General features: G+C 34.6%; 1 protein-coding gene across 4 annotated transcripts in view; it reads left to right on the forward strand.

Annotated features, from left to right (window-relative positions):
* The window catches only part of LOC150099961 (peroxisomal ATPase PEX1-like), a 324,099-nt gene that overhangs the window by 179,869 nt on the left and 131,340 nt on the right, over nucleotides 1-12,890 (forward strand). For all 4 annotated transcript variants that reach the window (XR_016549251.1, XM_090402786.1, XM_090402787.1 and 1 more), the window contains one exon: nucleotides 11,267-11,472. Coding sequence is in view for 3 of the 4 variants with exons in the window: in XM_090402786.1 (XP_090258912.1) it covers nucleotides 11,267-11,472 (206 nt within the window). In the remaining variant the exon portion in view is untranslated. The remainder of the gene's footprint in view (nucleotides 1-11,266; nucleotides 11,473-12,890) is intronic.

Raw genomic sequence — 12,890 nt, forward strand, 5'->3', positions numbered from 1 at the left:
CTATTGTGCAGTTCTTTTGTAGGGTCACTATTTAGTTCAGAGTAAATGTCAGTGTTTAGTAGTTCCAAAATTTTGTTATGGTAATCAAATTTGTTTAAGATGACAGTAGCATTCCCTTTGTCTGCAGGGAGAATAATGATGTCATTATTATTTCTTAAGTTTTTTATAGCTGATCTTTCAGAATGAGAAATGTTGTCAGATGGCAGTCTTGCATGATTTATAGTGAATATAGCTTCCACGCGAAGAAGGTTTGCCTCTTGGTTTGGTAATAAGGATGCTGCTTTTTCTATCTTGGTTAAGAATAGTTCTTTATGTATGGAAGTAGGAGCGATAACAAAATTGAAACCTTTAGCAAGTACACTTTCTTCTGCCGATGAAAGTGAATGAGAAGAATTATTACAGCTTTTTTTAAAATGGTAGAATTATGATGGGATGTTGGACGATCCTGCATACATTTTAGAGAATCAAATTTTCTGATGAGATTAATTTTATTTGTATTCTGGGCTTTAGAAGCTTTTAGAGTGCTAATTTCTTTTAAATTGTTCCAAGATGAAGTGTCTAGAGAATTAGATAAATGGATTTCAAGAGAGGTCTTCTTAGAGAAATAAGCAGCTAGACTACTTTTGGTATCAAAAATGCGTTCGGATAAAAGCTCCAATTTAGCTCTGTGATAAATTCTTTGAGCTCTAGCAGTTTTAATGGATTCCTTAAAATTAATAAAACAGGGGATTATAGAATGCCACTTACATCTTTTAAGAAAGACTAGTCTGTTAATGAATAATCCAATGGTCCTGAGATTTTTCTGATATTCTTTGATAAGCAAATTTAATTCCTCGTCATCAGGAAAATTGATATTATCGTTCATATTTATTCAGTAGATAATGTTATAAAAAAATTAGTTTGAATGACTATATACTGAGAATGAAAAAGAAAAGGTTTGATGTTATGATACTACTAGTTTTGTTGAATAAATCAACTTCTTCAGGTATCACAGGCAAAGAATTATATAAAATAACAGAGACATGATAAAATTACATCAACAGATCTAGTATAAAACACAATAGTACATTTTAAAACAGGAATGCGTGCTGGAGTTCCAATTGAAGTTGACTATGTGCGTGAGCCACTAGTGCGCCAATACTGGACGGTGACAATGTGTGCATCAGAAAGATTGTAACTAAGGCTGTTGTTAATATGGGATGAATTGAGCGATATTTCTCTAGATTCGATAATCTTTCTTTCGAGTTCATCATAACACACATGGATATTAGAAGTTTGCGGCCAGTCTACGAGGTGTTGACGGCCCTCATCCAAGTTGATAGAAAAGAGAACGTGGCTAGAGAGCACGCTGGCCCTGGTCCTATTGTAGGAGATGTCTCTTTGGTATTCTTCCATACGCAAAAGGATGGATTTAGCTGTCTCACCGTAATCTGCTATTTTATTTCCTGTATATATCTTGAATAGACTGTAGTGACTGGTTTGATATATTTAGATTGGTTAATATTTTAAATAACTTTTGTATATTAATTTTATCAAAGGCTTTTTCATAAATAATAAAGGCTACATATTTCATTTTGAAATTCTCTTCACTTTTCAATTAATATTTTAGAGTGAAAATTGAGTCTATACAAGAGTGACCTCTTTGGAATCCATTCTGTTCTTCTAGTAGTTTGTCCCCTACAATACTGTTTTGTTTCCCTTTTAATATTCCAGCATATATTTTGTACCCAGAAATTAGCAGACTAATTCCCCTATAGTAACCGCAGTCATCTTTATTTTCTTTTTTATAATTGGGATAACCAGTGCTTTATTCCAACAGTTAAGAGTTTTTCGAAATCCAGACCATATTAAAAAATTTCAGAAATCTTTCATAAAAATTTTCACCTGTATTTTTGTACATTCCATATCTATATTGTCTTCTCCTGGTGTTTTCCCATTTCTCATCTTATTTATTGTATTTTTTTGTTCTGAGATCATATGAGAGAATAAGAAGAATATGTTTGAGAATGGGTGTGCAAGAGGAACGAGGAAACAGGGAGGCTCAGGGTGGACAGGGGTACACAGCATGATGTGGATGCTTCATGGGGATGTGAAAGCATGTGTAGACAGGAAAGGAATGGGATGACCTGGGATCAAGAGGAAACAGTTAGAATAGAGGAGGGTTCTAAAATGATTAAGCAGAAAGGGAAATGGCCCCAGTTGAGCATGAAGAGATCACATCGGATGATTGGTATCAGTGGAACTAGCTGCAGATCCTAGAAGTGTAAGAAACAAAGCAGATGAAATGGTTGCACTAATTGAGTCTGTTCTCTGTTCACTCAAAAATTGTTGAAATAAGTGAGACATGGTTAGATGAGGACGACATCCTGACAGGAATGGAAATGGAAGGGTATGATGTGTTTCGTGAGGATAGAAGGGGTAAAAAGGGAGGGTGGAGTGCTACTGATGATAGAGAAAGAGTTATGTCTATACAAAATAGAGATGCAAGAGGGAAATAGTGCCAGTGGTTTTGAGGCAGTATGGTGTAAGATAGAGGTGAATGGAATGAAATACTTGGTTGGATGTTGTTATAGACCAGGTAATGTGAATGGTAGTGATAAAAATGTATGATCAAATTAGTCAAGCAAATAAGAATAGAGTGATCATTATGAGCAATTTTATTTATGGCAATATAGACTGGAATGATGAGATAGCAACTGGAAGTAAAGAAGATGAATTTCTTGAATTTTTGAGAGATAACTAATAACTAGTTAGCTAATGAAGCCAAAAAGAATCCTAAGGAGTTTTTTTTGATATGTAACCAGTAAAAGAAAGAATGATTATGGAAGGATGACATTGATTGGAGAAAATGGTATAAAGACAGCTGTTGCAGAAGGCCTATCTGTGTGTCAGGTTTTGTAGATAAGTTGCTGGAGAAGCTTGTGAGAACTATGATCCAGAATTGGGTTGACAACAATGGTATTATCTTTGATGAACAGCATGGATTTGCTAAATGGAAGTCATGTTTTAGTAATCTACTTATTACAATAAGGTGACTGCTTCCTTGGAGAGAGGAGAAGAATACACAGTAATATACTTAGATTTCGCAAAGGCTTTTGATAGATTACTGCATGATAAGTTGATAGTTAAACTAGAGAGGATGGGGTTGGATATTAGATTGGTACATTGGATTGAAGAGTGGCTATCTGATAGGTATCAACAAGTTGTGTATGGGGGAGTGATATCCAGGAAAAGGAAAGTCACTAGTGGTGTGCCTCAGGGCTCTGTTTTAGGGCCATCACTGTTTAACTTGTATATTAATGATATTGATGACGATTTGGATGGATATATTCAGTTGTTTGCTGATGATGCAAAGTTGGGACGAACCATGAAGAGTAAAGAAGATGTTGTGGACTTACAAGAAGACTTGAATAAATTGAGTGATCAGGGATAGGAATGGGGATGTGAGTTCAATGTTGCAAAATGTAAGGTTTTAAAATTTGGGAAACAAAGATGGGATGCAGAATTTATGCTTGGTGAGGATATATTTTCAGAGGTGGAGGAAATAAGAGATCTGGTGGTGATAGTGGATAAGGATCTGAAATTTAATGGGCACTGCCAAAATTGTGAAGACAACACAAAGGCTTCTGGGAATGATGCAGAGGACACTGACTTGTAGAAGTAGGGAGATTCTTGTTCCATTGTATAAGGCTTTGATTAGGCCACATATGGGCTATTGTGCCCAGATTTGGTCACCTGGTTTTCAGAAGAATGAAGAGATGTTGGAAAGGGTCCAGAAGTGACTGGCTAAGGTAGTTTTTAACCTCTGGAATGTCGAATATGAGGAAAGATTGATAAGATGCAATTTGCAGAGTCTGGTGGACAGGAGGAAGAGGGGGAGATATGATTGAGACCTACAAGTTAGTGAGGGGTTGTTATAGGATCAATGCTGGAGAGGTTCTACAGAAAATAGTGGGAGATCAGAGGAGAACCAGAGGTTATACCTGGAAACTGTATAAAGAGGGTGTGAGTAGGGGAGTGAGAAGCAGGTTTCTTCATGCAGAGTTGTGAATGATTGGAATACCTTGTCTGAGAGTGTAGTGTCTGCAGAGAATTTGAGTGTGTTTAAAGCACGGTTTCTGTTAGGTCATTCTTTGTTGTATAAAATTTTGCTTCTTTATTATCATCAGTCCAGAAATTTTGAAGATAAGTTATCTTCAAATAAGTTATCCATTTTCTAAATCTCTTGTTGTATTTTTATATTTTATTTTATTTCTGTGTTCACATATTTTATTATTTTATAGGTTTTGGGTTGTGGCTTAGTTATATCCTTTTCTAGTTCAGTTACAAAATTGTTCCATTTCTCTCTTTATTTTTTTCATGCTTATCTTTCTGCAATTGCACTGTTTCTTTTGTACTCTATTTTTGTTTCTACTGTCTGGGAATTGAGCCATTTCTGGTAACTCTTTATTATTATTATTATTATTATTATTATTATTATTATTATTATTATTATTATTATTATTATCGTTTCTATTTCTTTGTCCTAATTTTATAGTCCTCTTTTCTATTCCATTTATCCTTTATTCCTACTTTTTCTATTGCTGCTTTTGTCAGGATTTGTTTCAGATTCCTCCCCTATGTCATTTGATGCATATATGGTTTTTGTTTTTAAATCAGTGCATTTCTGATGTTGTTGTCTAGTATCGGGATCTTGTAATGAAGAAATTTCGTAATCCGATTGATAGTTATTTTTAGCTATTTTGTTTAAATCAAATTTTTGCCAATACCATAAAATGTTCAGAATTTAATTCAAAGCCTTGATATACTCTTAATCTAGAATTAACTCAGCTAATTTAAAATTAGCTGAGTTTTTTTTTTGTCGACTACATTGACAATAAGAGTAGTGAAGATGTTGTGGCCTTGCAAGAAGACTTGAATAAATTGAGTGATTGGGCACGGAAATGGGGATGTGAGTTCAATGTTGCAAAATGTAAGTTTTAAAATTTGGAAAACAAAGATGGGATGCAGAATTTATGCATGGTGAGAATATATTGTTGGAGGTAGAGGAAATAAGAGATCTGGGGGTGATAGTGGATAAGGATCTAAAATTTAGGGAACACATCACCAAAATTGTGAAGACGGCACAAAGGCTTCTGGGAATGATGCAGAGGACACTGAGTAGAAGTAAGGAGATTCTTGTTCAATCTCCTTACTTCTAGGACAAGTGTAGAAGTAAGGAGATTCTTGTTCCGTTGTATAAAGCTTTGATTAGGCCACACATGGACTATTGTGCCCAGATTTGGGCACAATAGTCCATGTGTGGATTTTCACCAGGTTTTCAGAGGGATGAAGAGATGTTGGAAAGGGTCCAAAGGTGACTGACTAAGGTAGTTAACTGACCTCTGGAATGTTGAGTATGAGGAAAGATTGAGAAGATATAATTTGCAGAGTCTGGTGGAGAGGAGGAAGAGGGGAGATATGATAAAGACCTACAAGTTGGTGAGGGGTTGTTATAAGATCAATGGTGGAGAAGTTCTACACAGAATCAGGGGAGACCCAGAGGTCATCCTTGGAAACTGTATAAAGAGGGTGAGTAGGGGAGTGAGAGGTAGGTTTTTTTCGTGCAGAGTTGTGAATGATTGGAATGCCTTGCCTGAGAGTGTGGTGTCTGCAAGGAGTTTGAGTGTGTTTAAGACACGGTATGATGAGATGTGTGTGTGTGTGATAAAGGGACCTCCCAGATGAGTCTTTGACTCCATGAGGTCTTGGGGTAATAATAATAATGTAGTCGATAACTGACTTACATCCTCTGGCTGACCATGTATATTTATGTATTTCTTTATGTTTAAATACCGAGTTCATTATTTTAATATTATTATAAATGACAAAATCTTGCAGTTTATGTGTCTATTTTGATTGCATGTAACTTCACCAAATCTCTTTATGTTTATTTTGTATTTCCTGTTTCCCATTCTGGCATTTAAATCTAATTTAGACAATTATAGCTGGAATTTGTTCACTGCTTCATAATTTTTTTTTTTTTTTGCTTAATTTCCTTGATAATGTGAAGAATTTTTTTTCCTATAAACATCAACTTTCAAAAAAAATAAAAAAAATAAATAAATAAAACATAAGCAAAATTGGTTAGTTGAAAAAAAAAAAAAAATCCAGAACCAATCATATACAGAACATAATTAGTCATTTTGGAGAGTTGACGATGAAGTTTGGTTAAGCTATATACTTCATCTGTGGTTATGTTATTATGCTTAAGTATCTTCATTGTGTAGTGCTGTGGGTATGTAGTTTTTTATACCTTGAGAATGTACTGGTAAACTGGTCAGTTCATTAAATATAATTATACGACCAAATATATGGAATTTTTTTAAGAAATAAGTGATATTTATTTATTTGTTAAGCTGTTTTAAAACTAATGCTAAACAACACATTTGAATCATAGAAGTTGCAATTATTTGTGAACTGAAATGTAAGTAGTCGTCTCAAACAGCTAATCTCTTTTAGGTGGTAGAATTTCATCACCTAGTGTGAGACCACTACCCTGCTTATTGGAGGTCTGAAGTGGCTTGAAAAAGTTCCATGTTTGGTTTGTAGAGCAGGGTATCTATAAAGGACTATCTAATAAAATGAAAAAAAATATATGAAAAATTATAAAATGAATGAAAAAAAAATAAAATATCATTAGCCCACCAAAGGTTACAAATGTACTATAGGTATATAGAAGCCATTTTTGTGGGTGGGAGTCATATAGGAAAATATGAAAGTGCGAGCCATATATGAGAAAATGAGTTGCTTACATGAAGAAACAAGAGGTGGGGGGGGGGGGTATTCATAGAATTTTGGTTAGCATATCTGCCTTCCAACCAATAGGTTGCAAGTTTGAATCCTGGCATAGATGTTTGTGATTGTCTTTAGTGGAAGATGAATTTCATTACCCTGTGTGAAATCACTTTCCCACTTAATGGAAGCCTGAAGTGACTTGAAAAAGTTCCACGTTTGGTCTATAGAGCAGATTTTCAGACTGCAAAAAAATTAAAAAGAAATTTTTTGAAATTATTATTATTATTAAGAGAGACCTCCAGGGAGTCATTGAGGGAAGCCACATACTACATGCACCAGCTATAATACTTATTCTTGAATTCATTCACACTGCTTGCATATGCAACATCCAGTGGCAATCCATTTCAATCATGCACCACTCTATAAGAGAAAAATCTAACCTTCATTCCCTTCTTAGCGCCATTCATTCTCAGCTTCCAAGGATGCCCTCTTGTCCTTTCCCTACCCTTCATAAAATGAAAAATTCCTTCAACTGAAATCCTGTATGACCATTTCAGAAGTTTGTAAGTCTCAATCATATCATCCCCCTCTTTCTCCTGCTTGCTGGTGTCTGCAGTCTACAAATTCTCAATCTGTCTTCATAATCGATACAAAATTAATAATGGAAAAAACTCACGTACAAAGATTATTTAATAGTATAATTTTTCGCCTGTGTGTCACAGGCATCTTCAGTACATTAAGCTCAAATTTAAATTTATTAAAACACTGGTTCATCGGGTCCACTCCTTTTGTTCTTCAGACGATCTTTTACAGAAAGAACTACAATATATATAACTTCTTCCTTTCTATCTAATGGTTATAAGAATTGCTTCATTAAAAGAACTTTGAGTAGTTTTAATATGTCTTCCTCTTCAAACACACAAGAAATAATGCACATTACTATCCCTTATGTACAAGGCATCGATGAACATATAGCAAAAGTTTTAAAACGGTCGAAAGGCAACAAAAATATTCAATAGTTTTAAAACTTTTGCTATACGTTCATCGATGCCTTGTACATAAGGGATAGTAATGTGCATTATTTCTTGTGTGTTTGAAGAGGAAGACATATTAAAAGGACAAGCTTTCACATCTTAATCATCCAGGTGTCTACCAGATTACATGCTCTTGTGGATTATCTTATTTCGGACAAACGGGAAGATCTGCCTCTATTCAGCTAGAAGAACACCAATCTTATATTGAATACACTAAACCTGAAAAGTCTGGACTTGCAGAACATGCCATCTTCACTAGACACAGAGTTCATTGGAGAAACACAAAAGTTCTTCACAAAAGTCAGTTTCTCATGGAACGCCTTTATAAAGAAACATGTGAAACTCGACTTCATTCTCCTAACTTAAACAGATCCGACAGCTTACGTATATCCCCTTTATGGGAAATAGTACTTTACAAATCAGCTAATCTTTCCTAACTTTTTATTGTATTGATTTTTTTTTTAATTTTTTTTTTTATTATTATTATTTTTTATTTTTAGGAAAGTTATTGACCTTTTTAGTTATCTTACACCAGCTACTTAGGTGGTGCTTTTTGGAATTGTCAGTTATTGTTTAATTTGAGCTTAATGTACTGAAGATGCCTGTGACAAACAGGCGAAAATTATACTATTAAATAATCTTTGTACGTGAGGGTTTTTTTTTTCCCCGTTATTAATTTTGTATCTATATGTTTACTCACGGTATACCTCTTTCAGTCTTCATAATCAGTATTCCACAATCCTGATATCATTTTTAACACTCTTCTTTGCACTTGCTCCACTCTATCAAAATCATAATGGAAACCAGGAGACCAGACCTGTGCACAATACTCCAAGTGAGGTCTTATCAAAGCCTTGTAAAGAGGCAAAATAATATCCTTATCTTTACATGTGAATGTTCGTTTTATCATTGCGATTATCTTTTGAGTTGTATTTGCAATCTTTGCCACATGGTCCCCTGAACTTCAACTTCCTATCTACTAACACTCCAGGATCAGGTTCTTCTAGCATAATCCCACCAATATATAAATCGACATTGGGTATCTAATCACACCAAAGTGCACAACCTTACATTTATTAACATTGAACTGATAACCATTTCCACATGTCCACGATTCCAGCCTATTCAGATCATTCTGCAAATACCACATATCAGCTGCATTCCTGATTACCCTGCCTATCTTTGCATCATCAGCAAATAGCTATATGTTGCCTGTCAAATCCTTCCTAATGTCATTAATGTACATATTGAATAACAGTGGACAAAGGACTGATCCTTGTGATACACCACTAGTTACCTTAAATCTTACAAACTCGCATCTCCCCATATACCACTTTTTGATATCTATCAGTCAGCCATCCTCTTATCCATGCTAATATTTTATAATTGAAACCCATATTCTCCAATTTATGCAAGTCTTTCAAGCTGTATTCTGTCAAAAACCTTAACAAAATCCAAAAGTATCATCTTGCATATTCATTCCCCTTGTCTAACTCAACAGTAACATTATTATAGAGCAAGCTGCTTAAACATGACATTCCTTTAGTAAATCCATGTTGTCATTGGAGAATAGAGATTCTCTGTCAACCCATTTCTGAATGCAAATCCTAACCAACTTTCCCAAAATATTCACCACCATCACTATTGAGATACTGATTGGTCAATAGCTGGATACACTGGTCTTTGCTGGTGCACCCTTGTGCAAAATCACTCCTGCAGAATCTTCCCTGTACTGAGGCTCAAATTATATAGCCTTATCAAAGGAATAGCCAGTTCATATAATACTCTTGGTTTAATCCTTTATCTAAGTGTAAGCAAACAATATAATATGCCAAGAATATAATACCTTGACGTCTTTAATTTACAGTATAACCAAGTAAAAAAAAAAATTTCAAAAACCTATTTTTTTTCACGTAATAGATATATAAATTTATATCTAAACTTACAGATATATAAATATATCTGTAAGTCATTGGGGGGGGGGGGCATGGAAAGCATGACTCACTAGAGTTTAAGTATAAACTTTTATCACATTTCAAGTATACTAGAATAAAAATGTTTACTTTAATCATCATACTTTCTGAAAAAATTGATTCTCCATCAAATAAATCCCTACCTGGCTATACCACATCTTATCCTCCCCACTTATTTATATTGTTGCTGAACTGTAATACATATACAGGGTGTTCGGGATAAATTTGACATATTTATAATTAATTATATTTTTCCGTAAGTTACATGTATTAACACACACTTCTCTTCATTTAAAAGTTTGGACCCTTCTTCATTCATATACAAGATGTCAGAAAGGATGGATAGCTGGAACCCACCTGAATCATGGAAGAGAATAACTTGTATCATGATGATTCGTGCCCGCCATCAAAATAAGGATATTACGACTGCTGCCCAATGCTCCCTGAATACAGTAAAAACAATCAGGCATGAACTAGAGACTTGCAATGGTGACTACGAGGATGTAGCAAGAAGAAAGATCCCTAGCAGACGATCTGATTGCGTTCGTACAGCAGAATTCCTCGCAAATCTGCAGGAACAGGTGTTGAAGAACCCTGGCATTGGAATTCGGGCTTTGTTCGTGGAGTTGCTAACTGTAGTCAAGCCCTGGATAACAAGGGTAGCCAATGGTAGGCCGTATGTATGGCAGCAGGATTCGGCCCCTTGCCACACCTCTGGGAAAAGTCAAAAATGGTTGTCTGAAAATTTCTACGACTTCACCAGTCCAAATGTTTGGCCTCCAAACTCCCCAGACCTTAACCCCATGGATTATTTTGTATAGGGCGCAGTTGAAAAAGACACCAATCGCACTTCCAGTAATACAAAAGCCCAGTTAATGGATAAAATTAAAACAGTTTTTGCGGCCCTTCCCAGGGAGACTGTAGCATCAGCTTGTTCGAGGTTCCGAAGCAGAATTGAAGCTGTGATCGATGCTAATGGTGGTTATTTTGAGTAAATCTTGTTGATAGTATTGTAATTAACTCTGCCTGTAATGTTTTTTTGCCAATTCATTAAATTTAATAGATACAAAGAAGATTTTCTTTTTCCTTACGAAACTGTCAAATTTATCCCGAACACCCTGTATATATATATTACAAAATACAAACTTACTGTCTTATGTCATTATATAAAGCCTTAATAATATTTTACATAGATTTAATTAGTGTCTGCAGCATTAATTCCCGATGAAGTTTGTATAAATGATTTATCCGAAATTTCATATTATCACAGTGTGAAATTATCTTAAATATTCGATTATATGTTATTTCCATAAACATACCAAATTTCATACTGTGTTCATAACTTGTAACCTGTTAAATTAGATTTAACCTTTGGAAGTGATTCTGATGAGTTTTGCTTTACTGGGTATTTCAGTAATTTAAGGGGTATCCTGTCAGGCTTAGTTCTTTGTTGGGCAGTAAAAGGTAACTGATAATTTGCAGATTCTAAGGAGGAAGAAGAATCATATGATGATAAATCAGATGTTATTGTTACTGATGTTGATTTTGATGCTGCTCTTAAATCATTTGTTCCTGATTCTCTGAGAGGTCTTCAGTTAAATTGGAGTGGAGAAAAAACATGGAAAGATGTAGGTGGATTAGAACAAATAAAAACAGCCTTACAGGAAATTCTGCTTTGGCCAGTTAAGGTAAGTTAGTAAACCATACTTTGGTGCCTAACATTAAATCACATGCAGTGAAATTTTGTTCATAGAATGGATTGTAGATAAGCTATTACCATGTTGAAAATAAAATAAATATTATATAATTTTATTTTTATGAATGATGTTTATTTAAAATTATGATTGTTTTATCAGTGATTTTAATTATGAAATTGTAATAATAAATATAATAACTTATATGACACCCTTCAATATCTTACTCATACAACTGTTCATCTCTACTAACTAGTCACTGGAGAACTACCAGCTGTTAGTAACTATTACTAAAGATTCTGCCACTCAAGATCCACAATAAATCTTCTTGCTTGCATTATCTATTGGATATATGCCCTGGAAAGATTTGGAGAAATCTCTGTTGTTACTGTTGTCATTTCCAAGGCATTTGAGGAGGCAGGCTGTTCTGCAAATTGCCATCTTATTGTCTGCCTTTCATCCTTTCTAATTGAATAGCCAGTTTTTTCCTGGGTCATTCACTGTATGTACTGTATTCACTGTATGTATGTATATTAGTATTAGTACCATTGGAGTGGTGAGAGCAAGAACAGTCAATGAGTTCAAGGAGTGGTATGATAGACTTTGTGTTTCTTGGGGGGGGGGGACCTCCTACGATGAGTCTTTTGACTCCATGGAGGCCTGAATAATAATAATAATAATAATGTAGCACTGGATGGTGTTCCTCAGGGCTCTGTTATATCATTTACCTTCTTCCTTATATATATATAACTGACCTTCTAGAAATCAATGACCTCAAATTCAATCCATAGTTTTGTCGATATACACACACTTCATTCCACCTCCTCATATGATAAACCTTATAGATACTGGCTGCAACTAGTGTCCTACACACTGATCTCCATACATTCCTTTGGAGTAATGAAAACCTAATCACCTTCAGTAGGGACTGTATTGCCATTTTTCCATTGAGTAATGGCAACATGGTATATGATCACTGTAAAATCTTCTAAATAAGAATCGGGAGAATATATCGCAATGAGTCATTTGACTCCATGGAGATCAGATGTTAATAATAATAATAATGGAAGATTTTAAGGATGCCATTGTGTAATGTTAACTTTTCTGTGACAGTGCAGATTTATTTTCCAGAATTAATAATCACATAAAAATGAGCTGCCATCATAAGCAGTAGAAGAAAAAATATTTAATGCTGAAGAAGGTCCTCAGATCTATAAATGTAATCTGTTTATTCCAAAGATATCTTATCTTGTTTTTATGATAATCCCATCCATAGCAGATTAGAAAACTATAACACATGAGCATCATTTTTTATGTAAATCCATTGAATGCATGTAAATATATGATATATTAGTATTAGTACATTGGTTGGCTGATGGTTAGATAATCCAGAAATCCTCCACAAAAGACCA

The sequence above is a fragment of the Typopeltis vanoorti genome, chromosome 13 (genome assembly GCF_054136105.1).
Source record: "Typopeltis vanoorti isolate ZY-2024b chromosome 13, IOZ_Tvanoo_1.0, whole genome shotgun sequence".
Taxonomy (NCBI): Eukaryota; Metazoa; Arthropoda; class Arachnida; order Uropygi; family Thelyphonidae; genus Typopeltis; species Typopeltis vanoorti.